General features: G+C 32.1%; 3 protein-coding genes across 7 annotated transcripts; all 3 read left to right on the top strand.

Moving 5' to 3' along the window:
* The first annotated feature begins 3,561 nt into the window (after positions 1–3,561).
* LOC107926144 (probable serine/threonine-protein kinase PBL19) lies at positions 3,562–6,535 on the top strand. Of its 5 annotated transcripts, XM_041075640.1 has the most exons (6): positions 3,562–3,671; positions 3,934–4,116; positions 4,199–4,275; positions 5,265–5,525; positions 5,637–5,759; positions 5,850–6,535. In XM_041075640.1, exons 2-6 carry the CDS (start codon positions 4,053–4,055, stop codon positions 6,390–6,392), a joined length of 1,068 nt encoding a protein of 355 aa, XP_040931574.1. In that variant the 5' UTR covers positions 3,562–3,671; positions 3,934–4,052; the 3' UTR covers positions 6,393–6,535. The 5 variants fall into 5 exon arrangements, with proteins under 5 accessions (XP_040931574.1, XP_016712434.2, XP_016712433.2 ...); XM_016856945.2 differs by having other exon boundaries at positions 3,934–4,275; XM_016856946.2 differs by having other exon boundaries at positions 3,572–4,102.
* A 1,805-nt stretch (positions 6,536–8,340) lies between these two features.
* Positions 8,341–11,459, top strand: LOC107926324 (ras-related protein RABH1b). Its single transcript, XM_016857158.2, has 6 exons — positions 8,341–8,793; positions 8,972–9,042; positions 9,732–9,820; positions 9,955–10,066; positions 10,260–10,350; positions 11,012–11,459. Exons 1-6 carry the CDS (start codon positions 8,677–8,679, stop codon positions 11,156–11,158), a joined length of 627 nt encoding a protein of 208 aa, XP_016712647.1. The 5' UTR covers positions 8,341–8,676; the 3' UTR covers positions 11,159–11,459.
* A 2,055-nt stretch (positions 11,460–13,514) lies between these two features.
* On the top strand, positions 13,515–18,322 carry LOC107926209 (cation/H(+) antiporter 28). The gene is made up of 4 exons (XM_016856998.2): positions 13,515–14,114; positions 14,225–15,223; positions 16,094–16,684; positions 17,544–18,322. Exons 1-4 carry the CDS (start codon positions 13,914–13,916, stop codon positions 18,150–18,152), a joined length of 2,400 nt encoding a protein of 799 aa, XP_016712487.1. The 5' UTR covers positions 13,515–13,913; the 3' UTR covers positions 18,153–18,322.
* The last annotated feature ends 885 nt before the right edge of the window (positions 18,323–19,207 follow it).

Here is a 19,207-nt window from a genome sequence, read left to right as displayed (position 1 = left end):
AATGATGAGGTTAAATTTGTTGATTTTTTTAGAATGAGGACAAAATTAACAAAATATGCAAACATCAAGGCTAAATTTGTATTATACCAATCAAAATTATGCACAATTTAATAAATACATTAATGACGTGATTAATTGTCCTTAATTGCTCACTTTTAAAATTGACAGTGATTAAATTGCTCCAATTTTTTTTTTGAATGAGACTAACTTGCTCAATTTTAAATTTGAAAGGGTAAGGAGAGGTCTTTTTACCTATATTTTTAAAATTTGAAATTTCAATGTTGATCAAATTGTAATTGTTAAATTTTGTTATTTCCAATATCTTATGCGTTAAACATATTCCCATGTGTGTGATGTTATATATTCATAGAAAGCGAAGGTATTTTAATTAATGAATTTAACGAATATTGCTTGAGTCAATATCAAATTTTCAAAATTTAAAAAGCAGTATGATTAAAAATAATCAAATTGGAGAACAAAGACTAAACTCACAAAATTAAAAATAATCAAATTGGAGAACAAAGACTAAACTCACAACTTACTGGACCAACAACATAATTTGACCTAACTGATGTAACTGTATTGTTTGGACCAAGACTGCAATTTCAAAATCGAAGTCTATAATTGACTAATTCAAATAGTACAATAACTAAAATTGACCAAATTAAAGCATATGGACTAAATCCATAACATACATATAGTACAAGACTAATAGTAAGATTTGATCGAAATTTTTCAGCTGATTTGACAAAAAGTGTTTTCAACTAGAAATTTTTTTTCTGCAAATCACCTGAAAACACTTCCATTCAAAAATTGATCTAATCTCATAATTTTTTTAAAAAACGATCTACTCACGTAATTTTTTTTTACATTTTTGAGTAAATTAATTTAAAATTTGTTGTAAAAATTTAATAATATTCGATATTTTCACCTAATGATTTCATTTCCATGTCATAATTTCTTTATAAAAAAGCTAGGTGTAGCATTGGAAAACTCATTCAACCAAACCCGAAATCAAGTAAAAACAAGTCACTGTTCGATTGTAGAGAAAAAAACTATTCATTTCAGAGAGAAAAAAATTAAAGAGTGAATTTGAGTTGAAACTTGGATCCATTAATAGGAATTTGTTGTAAATTTTAATAATATTTGATATTTATTATTCACAAGAAAAGTTGATGTAAGATTTATGTTTATAATTTTAATGGAAGTGATTAAAATAAATAAACTATGTAATATGAGTGTCCATTTTATAAATTCCTTTTAATGCTTAAAATGATTTTTTTTTCAAGATCCCAAAACTTCAATTTTTTCAACAAAATAAAAAAAAACAATTTTTAAATATCGAATCAGTATAAACGTGGGAAATTTTTTTATTTTTAATGTTTCTATTATAAAAAAATAAAAAAATATTTTTAAAATATAAAAAATAAAAAAGATACAAAAAAAATTAATCAAACAAAGGATTGAATTAAAAGAGAGGGGTGCAACACGATGACTTTCCATGAAGTCATCCATTTTAATATTACTCTGGCCCAAATATGCTTAATTACGGAATTCTGATGTGATTCGGTGCATTAATGTTGGTCTGATCGCATCCTAATGTTATATGGAAAACCGAAATAAATTTGTTATTTTTGAATAAACTAATTATTATTGATTGATGAAATGGTTGGTGTATTTTCATTGATGAAATATTAGATAGATAAATTCAACATTTGATAGCTACAACGTTGAAATTTTAATTTCCATATTCGTTCAATGAACCATGTAAATTTCATGTGAGTTTAGCAATTTGACTCTTCTCAATTTCAACTCTTTTAAACTTTGAATTCTTCCATCTCTAAACAATATTAAATAAATAGAGTTTATATCATTAGTTTTTTTAATAGCATGAGAATTAAAAGATTATCACTGTTTGAGTCTTAGTTTGATTAGTACCAATATAGGAAGACATGGGTTTGAGTGCGCTTCAGTGTATTATTTTCTTATTTATGGGTTGGGGAGGGCCTATGAATAGCTCTAGGTACTGTGTCAAAAAGAACAGTTATGATCAGAATCAATAATAAGATTGTTCAAAAAAAATTATCATCCTTTTTTTTGTTTAATTTTGTAATATTTTTATTAGGAACAAACCATGAGCTTAAGCAACGAAATTAAAAAATTTCTTTTAGGATTCGAGAAGTGATGAAACCAGTTAGATCATTTGTTTTTGACTTGATCGGTCCATCCGGTTTGATTGAATAAATTATTAAAAATAAAAAATAGAAAAAAATTGTTCAACCGGTTCGACTGATGGTTCAATCGACCTTTATTTCAGATCAATACCCTGATCGATTCTTGGTATTGTCTGCTTTTGAAAACAATGAGTCAAGGTTGACGTATTGATACTTTAATTACCTAAGTTTGAGTTCTATCATATAAAAATGTCTAAATAATTTCGAGTTTAAGTTCCACAATTTACAAGCTTTGTTCGAGTATAATTCAGTTTTCAATTTATTGTGCTTCATATTGAATTAATTTTAGTTTTAATTGATCGGACATGCATAATTTGCGATGTAGTTTGTTATTGGAAACTCCTTAATGAACGTTAAATTATGTTATTAGTCATTATACTATGTATAAGTTGTGAATTTAATCCATGTACATTAATTTGGTTATTTATAATCTCTATGCATTTTAGAATTTAAAAAAAATTAGTATTGATTGAATGACAACGATAACCACTAAACTTCTTAATTTAAGTTTTGTTATTTCCAAAATTTTACATGATAAACATATCATATATATAATATCATATCAGTTTGTTATTTTCAAATAATACATAACAAAAAGTCAATTAATAGATTTAGTATTATTGTTTCAGTCGGGACTAAAATTTCAAAAATTGAAAATTACAGATACTGAAAATGACCAAATCGAGAAATATAGACTAAATTCATAACTTATACATAAAAGACTAATAGCAAAATTAAACCAAACATATTTAACTAATACCGTTTGAGCCAAAATTGAAATTTTAAAATTTGAAAAAAAACACAAGGACTTAAATTAACCAATTTGAAAAATACATGACTAAAATTTACCAAACTAGAATTTAAGAACAAAATCCACAATTAATTTAAAATACAAGCACTAATAACAAAATTTGACCCAAAAAATTCAGAATAAATAGGGTAAACTGTACTAGTAGTCACCCAACTATTAATAAATTTATTTTTTAGTCACCAAACTATGAAATGTTGCAAAGTGGTTATCCAACTATTCAATTTTGTCTTTTTTTATCACTAACGGGCTAACGTAAAAATAGAAACACCAAAAAATTCAAGATAGTTGGGCGACCAAAAAAGAATTTACTAATAGTTAGGTGATTATTTTATAACTTTTCATAGTTAGGTGACCAAAAAACAAATTTACAAATAATTAGGTGACTATTTTGTAACTTTTCACAGTTATATGACTAAAAGAGAAATTTACTAATAGTTGGGTGACGAGTAGTGTAGTTTACCCCAAAAGTATAGCATAAATGCATAATATCGCGGTGGTCAAAACTATCAGATTTTCAAACTACCAATAGAAAGAAGAAATCGAACTGAAAATCTTCATTTTCATAATATGAAAACTGTCTGCTAAAAACAGTGGATTGCTCAAAAGCATAATCGAGTTCCAATGAGGTAAAAAGTAAAAGCATAAAACCGCCATTAATTTAAAGCTTTGCTTATAATTTCGCCTCTTTGTTTAGTTTACCATCGTGGGTCTCTTCAACTTCCATTCACCATATTCACTTCATTTCTAAACCCAATTTTGATTCTCCCTTTCTGTTTTTTCACCATTGACGATTCATTCCTTCGATTGGGTTTTGCTTAATTTTCCCATTTCTAGGGAGATACAGCCCCATAATCGGGTTTAAAATCTGGGTTTTCTCTTTGTTTTTAGCTTATGAAATTCCGTGGAATGAAGTGTTTTTACTATTTCAAGCGCAAGTCTCGAAGCAAGGGGAAAATATCAGCCCCGGAGGAACATTCAGGGGTTGATACGGTCACCAAGTTTTCATCATGCTCGGCAGCTTCGCCGCGGAGTATACCGGAGTTGTACGAAACGAAAGGTCACTGTTTGCGGGTATTCTCTTTCTCAGAGCTTAAACAAGCCACTCATGGTTTTAATTCGTTGCTTAAGATTGGCTTTGGGTGTGTCTATAAAGGTGCGATCAAGCCTGTTGATGGAAAAGGTGAACCTGCCGTGGTTGCTATTAAAAAGCTTAGCAAGAATGGCTTGCAGGTATGGTTTCTTTTTTTCTTTTCTCTGTTTGGGTAGGTAGAAAAAACAAAAATGAATTTTAATTTCCTCCTGTTTGTGAAGTTAGGCCATATGTGCTGTTATTGATGAGTAGACCTGTTAATGTCCGGATTAGTTCGAAGGTAACCACGTTTAAAATATGAGCACAACTTCAATATTTAAAACTAGAGCATTTCATTTTTTTTAAATTTATAATATTTTATATTATATTATTTTTATATATTATATAATTTATAATTCATAAAATTTAAATTTATATATATAAACATTAAAAATGTAAAAATAATTATATAAAACTCGAGTGTACAATCGTTTTGGCTTAGCTATTTATATAGACGAGTTTAGACAAAATTTCAATGTTCAATTTGGTACTCTCAATTAAGTATCCATGTTTTATCTACGGAAGCACACGTGTCATCGGGGGCTAAACCTAATTTTTTTTTGAGAGAATCATTATTAAGTTATATATTTTTATGATAGCTAAAATATAATTTTACTATTTTAATAGTTTATATATTTATAATATTTGAAGAACTAAATTAAAAATTTATCATTTTGGGATTGTAATTTTATTATTTATTAAATTAAAATATTATAAAATTTAAAGGTTTAAAAGTGAAAATTTCTATTTTAGGGTCCGGGATCTTGCCACCCTAGCACCGCCTATGGGTGTCAATATAAGTTGATGTTTACTTGTGAGAGAGTTGCAAAAATTTAAGTAAAGAGTGCTTGACAGTTTTATCATTATATGTATCTTACTTTGGGAAGCCATTAAATGGTTTGACTTTCATTTTATTATAGAACTTATGATTCAACCATCAATTATGGGATTCAATTTGCCAATCATTCAAAAACTGTTAAGGTCCTGTTTGGTGACGAGGAAAATGGAAGAGAAAAAAACTGTTTTCTTTCAACATTTCTTGTGTTTTGTGTTTGATCATCAAGGAGAAATGGATTTTCAATCTGTATAGGGACATAAACAATGGGTGGCTGAAGTTCAATTTCTCGGTGTCGTCGAGCATCTGAATCTCGTCAAGCTCGTAGGATACTGTGCTGTCAACGGAGAAAGAGAGATTCAGCGTCTTCTGGTATACGAGTTTATGCAAAACAAGAGCTTAGAAGATCATCTTTTTGGTCAGGCATTCCCGACGCTTTCTTGGGAAACAAGATTACGGATAATGCTCGGAGCAGCCGAAGGATTAGCTTATCTGCATGAGGGTTTAGAAGTTCAGGTTCCTGTCTAAAACATGACCTTTGTTTTGCTGGTCATCGGTTTCTGATTGTCTGCAATGTTACCTTCGGGATTTGAATTTACGGTTCTTTTGTTCTCACAATGATGCTAGGTGATATATCGAGATTTCAAAGCTTCAAATGTCTTACTCGATGAGAACTTCAATCCAAAGCTTTCGGACTTTGGGCTCGCAAGGGAGGGGCCAATGGCCGGGCATACACACGTTTCAACGGCCGTTAGTATTCGCTATTCTTTCTCTTTTTGAGGCTAATTTGTAGTGCTGATGATGGTAATAAGCTTTGTTTGTTTGTTCTTTTCTCTTCAGGTAGTCGGGACTTATGGTTATGCAGCTCCTGATTACATCGAGACCGGACATCTTACTGATAAGAGTGATGTATGGAGCTTCGGTGTGGTATTATATGAGATTCTTACTGGTAGGCGGTCGTTAGAAAGAGGTCGTGCGAAACCGGAGCAGAAACTCTTGAATTGGGTGAAACTCTTCCCTGTGGACGGTAAGAAGTTCGGGTCAATAATGGATCCTCGACTCGAAAACCGGTTTTCAATCGGTGCAGCTAGAGACATTGCCAAGTTAGCAAACAGTTGTTTATCGAGAAGTCACAAAGACAGGCCGAAGATGAGCTGTGTGGCAGATAGACTGAAGCAGATAATCCAAGCTCCAATTGAAGTCTATGATGAGGATCTAGAGAGCCCTGAGGTATCTGATACCGAACCGGAAAACAAATCGAACCAATCGAATGTTTCCGAATCGTGGAAAAGGCGGATGGCACACCTTGCAAAACTTGGTGAACATGTAGAAGGTGCAAGTGGGAGGAGATTGATGATGTTGCAGAGGGCCAAAGTGCCTTGAACTTCCCTCATTTTCTAATGGTAGATTAGTCCATCACTCCAAGTGTTAACTCTACCTGTATAAATATATATATTATATAATTTTCGTGTCCGTTTTACAGTTCATGAATACTAATTAATTTAGAGTTCATAATTATTTTCGTATTTGAGTTTAAATATTCTCTTCTTACGAGTGGAAGCGAGTGACAACTCTTCCTAATTAATGCATGTATAAGAAAATAGAGGCAAAACAAAAATAAAATAAAATTTAGGAGGTTAAAATTAAATTGTAACTTTTACGATATTAAAAATATAATTTCACTATTTTAATAGTCTATATCTTTATAATTTTTAAAAGATTAAATCAAATTTTTATCATTTTAAATGGTCAAAATGTAATTTTATCTTCACTAATTTAAAATTTTAAAGGGTTTAAATGAACTTTTTTTCATTTTAAACAGGTCGAGGCCCTTACCAACCCTTTAGCTACCCTCTTGTAATAAAATATATTTATTAAAAATATATAAAAATATATTACAATATATATGTTAAATATTTAAAAATTATAAAAAAATGAAATTTGATTTTTTTAAAAGTAGATATGAAATAGGGTGGATGAATTTTTTTTGAAAAATATACAACTTTTTAGACCTTTTTATATGTTAAGTTATTTTTTCGAGTTTGGATGTTTATCTAAAATTTGGAAAGGTTTAAGCAAAAAATTTAAGTCGGTTTAAAATCTAGATTGGACTCAAGATTCAACATTTAAGGCTCGATCCTAGTTCGAGGCTTTTTTAAAAGTTTGTGATATTTTATATGTAATCTATAATACATAAAAATTAAATCTATATACTATTATGATGTAAACATTGAAAAAATGATAAGATAACTACATATAAAAATTTTAATAAATAAAAAAATAAATTGTTAAATATTAAATTAAAATAATATAAATATATTTTTAATTTTTTTAAATAATATGGGCGAGTTTAAAATAGTTTTAGATTAATTATTTACAAATATGGGTAGAGTTAGATAAACTTTTAAACCCATATTTCGAGTAGAGAGAAGTTTATATAAGTATAAATTATGTTAAAATCATGCATAATCCTGATCTGACCTATTAATACTACTAGTACTCTCTGAAGAGTTAAACGACAGGCTACAAATATGTTTTATTTTTAAACATAATAATTTATTTGACCTTCCAACTTAAAAAAAAAATCATTTTAGGCTAGAGGTGTGCATAGGCCGGGCTACTCGGCCCGGCTCGAAGGTCCGCCCGAAAAATGGGAGGGTTCGGGTAAAAATATAGGCCCGAAATATTGGTTTGGGCAAAAAAAAAGCCCGTTTAAAAAACGGGTAGGGCCTCAGGTAAAACTTTTTTGGCCCGGGCCCAGCCCGAATTATATACTAAATATATATTTTATTTTTAATCATATTTAAATTTCATTTTTAATTTTAATATAATCACTTTTTATTATATTTTTTTATTGTTTTAAGAATTGTTTTAGTCTCATTTTTTATTTGTTTCTTGTTTTAATATTTATTTTTATATTTTTAAATGTATTTGATTTATTATATTTTAAAATTTTTTATTTAATGAAATAAGCTAAAAAAATTTAATATGGGTCGGGCCAGGTTCGGGCTTAACAATTTTATTTTAGGCCGGACTTGGATAAATTTTTAGGCTCATATTTTAGCTCGGAAAGGGCCTAGGCCTAGAAAACGGGCCTAAAATTTTGTCTGAGCCCAGCTCGGGACATGCACACCTCTATTTTAGGCTTCAATTTAATTTTTTTGCCTTCTTTTTAGCCCTTAAATTTATGTTTTTTTGTAAAATTACCCTTAATGAAAATTTTAATGTTTTTTTTAGTTTTGTTGACGTAAATTTTAATTAATTTTTTAAAATTTTCAATAGTACTTTCAAAAATATTAATTATTGAAATTAATATTAAGACGAACAACTCTGTAAAGCGGGGAAACTGGGAAAGGTCCGTCCGATCTGGCTTGGATCGGCTCACAGCGTTTTTTAAAAAGAAAAAAAAAATTGAAAACTACGAACATCATTTTCGCCTCAGTATAAATATACACTGAAACAATAAATTAACCACCAAAAAATATTATTAAAAATATAAAATAAAATAAAATAAAAGACGCTAGGGATCTCGATCTCGATCTCGATCCCGATCCCAATCTCATTCTCTCCGGCGACACCTTTCTCTAACCGTTTCCGGTGAGATCTCGAGGTTGGATCCGATCTCGACCCGATTCATAGTGTCTCTTTGACCTAGATCCGAACCACCATGGCTCCAGTTTCTGCTTTGGCCAAATACAAACTTGTTTTCTTGGGAGATCAATCTGTCGGGAAAACCAGTATCATCACTCGCTTTATGTACGATAAATTCGATAATACTTACCAGGTATTTCTCTCAATTTTCTTTTTTTGACTATCCTCTCTGTTTTCTTTGCGTTCTGATTGCAAAATCACCTTGGATCTGATTCGTTCTTCCTTTGACTCTTTGTTTTTTTTTCAATTTTTTTGGTATATGATTGGATTTTAATTTCTAAGGTTATATGTGTCTCGAATTTGTTAAACAGGCTACCATTGGTATTGACTTTCTATCGAAAACAATGTACCTCGAAGATCGGACAGTTCGGTTGCAGCTCTGGTAAGACTTTGAATTTTATCTACTGTGTTATGGATTTTGTTAAAATGTGCCTGTAGCTCCTGTACTTCTCGAAAATTAGGAATTTTATCTACTGTGTTATGGATTGGGTTTGGGATCGGGAATTTAGTCCCTGTATTTGTATTTCGATTGCTAGGGACTAAATTCCTAATTATCGAAAAAGTGCAGGGACTATAGGCATATTTTAGCCTATGGATTTTTATGAGGTTATGTCTAAGCTTTGCGTGCTATTTTATACCCAATTCAGCTTCTTTTAGTTCGATGCATGTTTATATTTCTCTTCCAATCCTTGCTTCGTTTATATATGTAGTTGGTGTGATCCTTTACTAGAGAATGCATTTTGTTGTATATCGTAGTCGGCATCGAACTATATTATCAGCATTTCTAAATTTTGGTTTGTCTCATCAAGGGTGCATTAGTGTTTAGACATTAGACGCTGATTGCCAATTTTTGGTTTCATCTTTTAGGTGGGTAGTTTACTGCCAGGTTTTTTAAGTGTTGTAATATGATGTAATTAGTAACACTGTTACCTAGGATTTAATACAGGGTATATTGATGAAACACTTTCTCTTGGGTGTTTATTCTTTCTATTCATTGATAAGCTTTCTTTGTTCAAAATTTTTGTCAAGATTGGTATCTTTAATCTTTATCTGCTTAAAACGTTATTACAGGGATACTGCTGGACAGGAAAGATTCAGGAGTCTTATTCCAAGTTACATTAGGGATTCCTCCGTGGCAGTCATCGTCTATGATGTTGCCAGTATGTTATCATTTTACTTTCTTGTTCTGCTATGGAATCTTCTTGTAATGTATATTTGTTGTATGTTTCTGCATGTTTGCATGGGCAAACATCCCCATTTTGTGAGATTGCCGACCTTAATTTTGATGGTGTAGGTAGGCAGTCCTTCCAAAATACTACAAAATGGATTGAAGAGGTACGAACCGAGCGCGGTAGTGATGTTATTATTGTGCTTGTTGGGAACAAAACTGATCTTGTGGACAAAAGGTAATATTAAGTTGTTATCATGGTTGGACTTTCTTCTGAAAACAAGATAGACCATTAGTTTTCATTAGTCATTACTTTAAGGTAAATTCAAAGAAGGGAACTTATTGACCTTAGAAATTTACCCTGATTCATTCCTTAATATTACTGCTTGACTTTTGTTCCCTCATTGTGCATTTTATGGTTGATTTGACAGGCAAGTCTCAGTTGAGGAAGCCGAAGCCAAGGCTCGTGACCTCAACGTAATGTTTATTGAAACTAGTGCCAAGGCTGGCTTCAATATCAAGGTAAGCCATTCTTAACTATCATTAATATTCCTGTAAATATTATATTTGACTACGTGTCTAATTATAGTGGCTAGGCATAGAACAATGTCTTACGGTGTTGGCTGCCCTTTTGTTTTGCCATGATAGTATGAAGTGAGACCAGTCTTCAATTCAATGAAATAGGGGAGAAGCCAGAAATTTTTTTTTAGGGGGCCAAGATTGAATTATAAATTGGGAGAGGGGGGGGGGAAGTATATTTTTACAATTTAATTAACTAACAAGTTCGCAAATTTGGAGGACCAAAAGAAGAATTTTACCAAACCAAGGGGGGCCAAGGCCCCTGCCTGCCCCCTTGGTGCTGCCCCTGACTTAAAGTTTGATCAGTCTTTTCATTTCTCACTTCTGCATCAACTCCATCTTATTTAATGGAATCACATTGGTTCTTCAATTGCATGACAAGTATTGCAAGCATTGATTGACTAAGTTACTTGGACTTGGGTGTGAAAGTAGAACAATTTTTCGAAGTTTTTTCATGTATTTGAAGATCTTATCTTCGTATTCATATCCAAGTAATTCTCAGATGTGGGTACTTCAAGAAAAATGAAGAGTTGGAGCGAAATGCAAATTCATCTACATGAAAGTCCTCTCCGTATCTCTCACTCTCTGTTTCATCTCTATACAGGCTCTTTTTCGGAAGATCGCAGCCGCTTTACCTGGAATGGAAACACTTTCTTCAACAAAACAAGAAGACATGGTCGACGTCAATCTTAAGTCTACAAACGCAAATTCATCTCAGTCGCAGCAAGAAGCTGGAGGATGTGCCTGCTGAGGATACATACATACATTACACTCACTCACACACATCATTTGATCCGAGGTATGTATGGTTTTCTCAACATTTAGTGTTTTCTGTAAAAAGAAAAAAAGAAATCTGTTCTCTCCCACCCCCTTTTGGTAGCATTGGGCATATTTGGATTTGATGGAATGTTTTGAAGCATAAAAGTTGCTTGAGAGAGAAGATTCTTAAATTTTACCAATGGTAGTTAGGCTTGTCCTAACCTGTCCTATATGTGTACGGTTCTTGTTATCTCTTACAATTGTGCCAAATTTGATGTTACTCGTATATTTCAGTTTTGTGGCTTTTTTACTTCGTTTCTTTTTTCTCCCTTTTGAAATTTTAATTAATGTATAATAATTTGAATGCTAACAAAAGGGGGAGAAACTATTGAATTTGATCATTTTATTTTAGGTATATATTATTTTAATATTTTTAAAACAATGAACAATGGAGAAACCATCTTTAACAATGAACAACAAAGAATTATCTGAAGGAGAACATAGTTTACCAAGTTCTCACAAATTGAAAATTTGTTGATAGAGTTTGTAATTTGATGGAAGAAACTGTTTGTAATTTTGCTACAACTAGGAGCTGAAAATGGTTGGAAATATGCTCTTTTTTTTATGTCTGTATATTATCTAAAATTTTGAATTCATTTATTATTTGCAAATAATATCTAAATCTGAAATTTGAAATTAAATACTCTATTATCTGTTGGATATTTACACAAATTCAATATTTTTTTATACTCGAATCTAGGAATATTTGAATTCAAATTGACTAAATTTTTATATATAAAATCAAAATTATAACATTTTATAACCAATTCGTAACCATTATCTAGATAAGCAATCCAATTTTAATTAAGGTATCTATCCGCATTAATAATCAACAGTTATTTTAAAATATAAAATTCTATCTAGATCCCAAAAAACCAGATCACAAATATTTTTGCAATTTAAGATGTATTCCATGCCCAAATCAATTATGGTTTGATAGTTTGAGTTTACTCTCTTGATTTATTGATTTATATGTCGGGGAATTAGGTAATATCACATTATCAAAAAATAATAAAGGAAGGATACATCTAATGTCGCGCTCGAACTAATTTTATACATGACATTTTAATTTTATTTAATTTTGACAAATTAATAACACCGTTATTAATATAACATCATCTTACGTTTAATATTTTATATATAAGTGATTATATTTATCTAATATAAAAGTAAATTGATGTTTTTTTATTAAATCAAAAGTAAATATGCATAAACCTCAAGCAAAAATTCTTATGTAAAATTTTACCAAACCAAAATTTATATATCTATACATTTAACCAAAATTCATGTCTAATTTTGATATTCTATATTTATTATTAGAAACATTTAATGAGTGTAATACTGACCATTGTCGTTATGTATGCTTAGTTGCGTGAAATGCATCATGTGACTAATTTATAACATACATAAATTTGTGGTTAGTATGTTGTGAATAAATTATAAACTAAGGATTTAAGTGAAAATAATAAAAGTTTTGAAAATTATTTCATATTTTTTAGTGAAAATAATAAAAGTTTTGTTTCATCAATGAATTTGAATATTTATCTAAAATAATTAGTTTATTTTATTTTTATAAAATAATTTATTTTTATTTTTATAACGAGACATCTAGCTAGTTCAAAAGTACCGTGCAACAATGTGTTTTTGATAAAGTTACAAGGAAAAGCATTGACTCCTGGGTGTGGAGAAGCATTCTACATGGTAATAACTAGGTTTATGTAAACAAGGGATGGATTGGCAATTAAGGAGTGGAAATGACCTGTGATTACAAGAAAGTACTGGTGGGGTGAGAAATGGTACAAGCGGGAGTGTTGTGTTAACAAAACTGGTAATAACTAGGGGAAGGGAATGGGATGAAATGACAAGAGGACGGCACAACACATTACAGGAATGGACAACGACAGACTGGAAATCACTCATATTATTTTCATGGAAAACTCGTCTGCAAGCTTTACCTTGTAAGGAAGATTTGGGAATTTTGACATAACATGCAATTTGTATGGACAACAAAAAAGAATCGTATGAACATCTCAATATGATCATTAGAAAGAACTATTGATCCTCTAATCCTTGAAGATGTTCAATAAGCGATGATTTGCATCTTATGGAATATCTGGGTACATAAGAGTCCAAACTTTGACGGGACAATGGAAACAAGCTTTTCAGGAAGAACAAGGTAGAAGCCAATAAATAAAACTACAAGAATTGTGGGATAAGGTGTGGCTTATGCTGTTTTCAACAGACAAGGTCTAAGAATATCAAATTTTTGTTGCAAACTACAAGGAATGGTGGATATACAGGCATTACTGTTCATCGTTGATTGATGCAAGTAGGATTAATCTAATTAAGGCTATACACAAGAAGACACAAGCAGTGTTGATTGGTGTTTTCAACCGATAGCAGAGAACAATGCAAAACTCGTGCTGCGACTAGAGAAAAGACACACCATTCACATGTCTGAATTTCCTCAATTTACTCCTCCATTTACTCCTCTATAGAGGGCAACAATTTACATCCATTCACTCAATCTTGGTTAAACTTAATCACAATAAATTAAATATTTCTAATTTTGCATTTCCATTTTTTTTACAGAAAATAAACCAACAATTTGAAGAAAACAACCCCAGACGACATTCATTCTTCATTCGATTCGGATTTCGAGAAAGAAAAAAGATACTCACACAAAAATGTCGTCGAAATCCTCACGAAGACCACCGCAGTCACACGGACCATCCCCCTCGCACAAGCAATGTTTAAAATTCGTAGCCACCAGCATGATGAGCGGATTCGGGAAGTTTGTTGCTATCATTTCCGCTTTTCTTCTTAGCAGGATTTTGCACCATTTCTTAAAGCCATTTTCTCAACCTCAGATAACTTCCGATTTCTTAGTATGTTTCTTTCACTTTTTACCCTCTCTAAGATAAAAAAGATTTCAGTTTAATCCTTTTTAAGTTTTTTCTTGTTGAAATAATAAGTTGATACAATGATAAAATTGCAGATAGGGATGGTTCTTGCAACGATACCTGTGGTACATGAGACGTTCGGAGATATATCGGTTATGAATTTGGACAACATTGTGGACTTTGGGATGATATTATACACCTTTGTTTTGGGTCTAGAAATGGACCCTTACGTGATCTTCAAGGCACCATCACGCCCTGCAATAGTGGCCTATGCTGGCATGCTATCAACATGCATATTAACATGCCTTTTAACCCCGTGGTTACATTATGGGACCAAAGATACTAACATGATCACATTAACCATCTCCCTCTCCATTACCCTCTCCGGTAGCGGTTCCCACGTATTGACCCGACTCATAACCAACCTCAAGATTGGCAAATCCGACATCGGGAAGCTAGCCGTTGTAGCCGGGGTTCACTCCGATATGATAACCATGTTCTTCTACTCCATACTTTTTGTGCTCTTTCCGTTGGAAAAGATATCCAGCACGAAAGGAGAGATTAAACATGTTGTTAAGATGATTTTGGGCATCTTGATCCAGAGCATCATCGCGGCAAAAGTGTCGCCGTTTTTCTTCAATTGGATTAACAACGAAAACCCCGAAGGGAAAGCGCTTAAGGGCTCGCACCTAGTGCTCTCTATGGCATTCATGGCAGTCATATGCAGTTGTGCAACTTGGTTCGGTTACAACCCTTTCTTTAGTGCATTTCTGGCCGGACTTTTTTTGCCGACCGAAGGGCGGATATCGAAATGGGCGATCAGCAAGATCAATTACTTGTTGAGCTTGCTTTTTTACCCTCTTCTCTTCTTTTGGGTGGGGCTTAAGATTGATTTCTCTGACTTCCAAGGTGGCCAGATAGGGACATGGGGAAGGTTTTTTGTTCTTATATTTATTGTAGTTGTCGGAAAAGTCTTCGGAACTATCTGCGGTGGAGTACTGTTGGGTTTTCGTTGGCCGGAATTGGCAGCCATTGGAATGCTTTTGACGGCTAAGGGTCATTTTCACGTATACCTAGCTGTTCATGCATTCAGGGTTAGTTACATCATTCCTTTTTCCTTTCAATTTTTTTGTCCGACCCTCAATGTCTGCTTGTCACATAGGGCTTTAACTATGCCCAAACTTAACTCGCATCCCTCAAAGGACTTTTCTCAACGATTAATGACGTTGATATTAGATTCATTCGTAACACTAAATTTAATTAAAAATTTAAAATATTTTATATATAATAAATAATATTTAATGCATAAGCAATACATGAGTTTTATACATCATCAATAAATAGTAGCACACCACATAATTAGTTGAGGTCTTATAAATATATATCTATAACTTTAATTATACATAATTAAATAACTATTATAATTATTACATTTTTTTAGGCTTTGGGTTTCAAGTTTAGAGCTTATAACTTTTTTTTTTAATTTATGGTTTGAGTTTAAAATTTACAGTTTAAAATTTTTATAGAATAATTTTTATAAAATTTCAACCTTTAGAGCTTGAGTTATATATTCGGACTAAAACCTTAGCACTTTATTTAAAACACTTATAAGAAAAACAAGTATATGTAGTTAGCTGGAATGTTTTCAAAATTGAATTATCCGTCGACCAATTATGCTGTTGATTCTTTATTTAATTAATTTGATCATCAATAAACAAGAAATTAAAAACCATAAAAATTAATAAAAGTACACAAAATCATTAAAAATAATTATAAACAAGTACTTTTTTATCGTAATTTTATATATTATTCACTTAAAAAATCGATTCAATTCTCTTACTCGAATTGATACACTAATTGATATTTGATTCAATTATTCGATTCGATCTAGTCCATCATACCATTTATTTCATTTTTGAACATAACTCTTTAATCATATATATTAATATTTAAATTATCTGCAGAGCAAGAGGATCGAGATGCCAACCTGTATATCAATAGTGATTGTGATCTTCCTTTCTATCGTCCATACACCTTTCATCGTAAAGCATATAATCCGACGTGCAAGGGCACTCGTCCCCGTTCATCGGATGAACCTCCAGTGTCTCGACCCGAAAACCGAACTCAAGATCCTGCTCTGCGTCCACGGATCTCACAACTTACCTTCTGCCATTAACTTATTGGCCATCTCCAGGGGCAGACCCAACCCGGGCCTCAACGTTTACGTCACCGACATGGTGGAGCTGTCAGATAAACTGGCGTCCACGCAGGAAAAAGAAGAAGGGACTAATAACATGGTCCTGACCGACAAATTAGTGATCGAGATGAGGGAACAAATCACCCAAGCATTTCAAGCTTACGTCGATGAGGATGGGACTAGTATTACGCTGGGACGGTCGCATGCGCTTGCGACGTTTAATGGCATGTCGAGGGAACTCATTGTTTTGGCCGAAGACTTTATGGTTTCGCTTATTTTGTTGCCGTTTCATAAGAGATTGAATCCTGACGGTACTCATGATTCAGGCAGCCCTGGTTTTAGATATGTCAATCGTAAGGTAACTAATTAAACACTCTTCTTTTTACTTGCATGGCATGAATAAAGTTGGGTCGGGTTAGTTTTAGATGGAATTAATTCTAATAATTTTAAGTTTGGATTATTTTTGGGTATGAGTTATTTGAGTATGGCAATTGAGTTTTTGGATTGAATTTTTCCGAATTTTATTATTTGGGTTTATTGTTCAAATTTAGGTTGTTTTAAATTGTTTAAGTTAGTTTTAGGTTTAAGGTAATTTTAGTTTCCAAGATGAGTTTTTCTAGTTGGATCATTTCGACATTTATCATTGACACTCATGTTTGGATGATTTTGAGTTAGATTATTTTAAGTTTCTTAAGGGATTTTTGATTCCTTTAGTAAGAGTTTTTAAAGTGTTATGAAACTAGTAAATCTCTCTTACACATTTTGTATTATCTTAAGTTAAAGTTTTATGTTTTAATTTTATTGAGAGTAACACATAGTTCAAGAAATGAGAATGCCTTATTAAAATAAATTGTGATTAGACACTGTTTAAGACTTAAGTTCAAACTCTACCTATCACAAATAGTGACCGTTTCTTTTGTAGGTGATTGATTGATTGCCGTGCATGGCACACAACTCGATTCAGTGAAGTGTTTTCTACTCTATGAGTGACAAACCCCCCCCCCCCCCGACATAAGATAATAACAAATATATTAAGAGATTCGACTACTTTGAGTGGACTAACCCTTTGAAAACTCTTCCTAAAAATATAAAAAATCCCTCATGATTCATATAATCCTCTAAAAGAAATAAAATAAAAAAACATGTCTAACATGTAGCTATATCTAACACTAAAACCGAGGAATTTAATTAACTATTAATTTCTGGTTTTGCAACAGTTGCTTAGACATGCCCCATGTTCAATCGGGATCTTGGTGGAGAGAGGATCCGGGTTTGCAGATAGAATCTCGAAATTATCCGAATGCAAAGTGGCAATCATTTTCATCGGTGGCAAAGACGACCGAGAAGCCCTGTCGTATGCGGGTCGGGTTGCATGGCATCCAGGAGTAAAGCTAACAGTCATACGATTCCTCGTCGACAAGAACTCGGAGAACGCGCCGAGGAGGGTAAGCAACCGAGCAAGCACAGCGGAGGAAGAAGAAGAAATGAAGCTCGACGACGAGAGCTTCGCCGATTTCTACGAGAAATACGTAGCCGGCGGTAAAGTGGCTTACATGGAGAAACACTTAGCCAATTCATCGGAAACGTACACTAATCTCAAGTCATTGAAAGGGCAATATACACTGATCATAGTGGGACGAGGTGGGCGAGTGAACACGATATTGACACTGGGACTCAATGACTGGCAGCAGTGCCCGGAGTTGGGTTCGGTCGGGGACGTGTTATCCGGGTCGGGTTTTGAATGCGAATCATCCGTTTTGATTATCCAACAGCATAGATTGAAAGGACAACTAGATGGGTTAAGTGATGATTTCTCCATTATGTAAAAAATATCGATAAAACAAGTAAACAAAAAAGAGAGAGGGAGAGAGTGAGCCTAGAATTCATAGGTGTTTAAACTTTTAGGATGATGAAAAAACAAACCTTTTTTTTTTTTGTAAAAAATGTAAATTATTGATTTATAGGATGATAAATATATACAAATTTTTTATCAACAATTAAATTTTAATTTAGATTATGGGATTTCACATTCCAGTTAACTGAATATAAAATTTTAAAATAATCAATTGATGTGTATAATAGGGGTTGGCTTGAAGGCTCGCTCGAAAAATAGGAGGAATTTGATAAAAATATAAGCTTGAAAAAAGGGTTTGGGCAAAAAATAATATCCACTTAGAAAATAGACTGAGCCTCGAGTAAGTTTTTTTTTGTTTGGGCCCAACCTGACCCGAATTTACAAAAAAAAATTCTACTGTTTTGCTGTTGTTTTCTCATTTTCTAACCACTGTTTTACTATTATTTCACTAATATGTTGCTACTATTTTGTTATTGTTTTATTATTAATTTTACTACTATTTTAGAAGTATTTACTTGTTAAGTTGCATTTATCTTAATGTTATTTAAGTATAAAGACTTTTTTAAATTTATTTCAATTTGTTGGAAAACATTTATTTTCATAATTTTAGTATATTTGGTGTATTATATTTTTAAAAAATTTTATCTATTTTTTTTAAAAAAATTAATACGGGTAGACCGAGTCAGGCTCAAGTTTCAGCATTTTTATCCGAGCTGGGCTTGAACAAAAATTTAAGCTCATTTTTGGGTCGGGTCGAGCCCAAACCTATCAATTGAACCTAAAATTTTATTAGGGTCTAACCCGAATCTGGCCTGACTCGGCCCATGGACAACTCTAATAGGCATAAAGACAATGATATTATCATTGTTTTTTTAACGAGTTTACAAATATAATTATAAATGCACTACAAGTTATAAATAATATATGTTTGATTAATTGGAATTAGAATCTATTTTTGTATTTTATATGTTTGTTTTATAATCTACGTTCGGGGTTTGTGGTTCTCCTTCTAAAAAATGTTGAATC

This window comes from Gossypium hirsutum, chromosome A08, assembly GCF_007990345.1.
Source record: "Gossypium hirsutum isolate 1008001.06 chromosome A08, Gossypium_hirsutum_v2.1, whole genome shotgun sequence".
NCBI classification, from domain to species: domain Eukaryota; kingdom Viridiplantae; phylum Streptophyta; class Magnoliopsida; order Malvales; family Malvaceae; genus Gossypium; species Gossypium hirsutum.
Note: the sequence above shows the minus strand (reverse complement) of the source record. Positions and strands in the feature narration are given on the sequence as shown.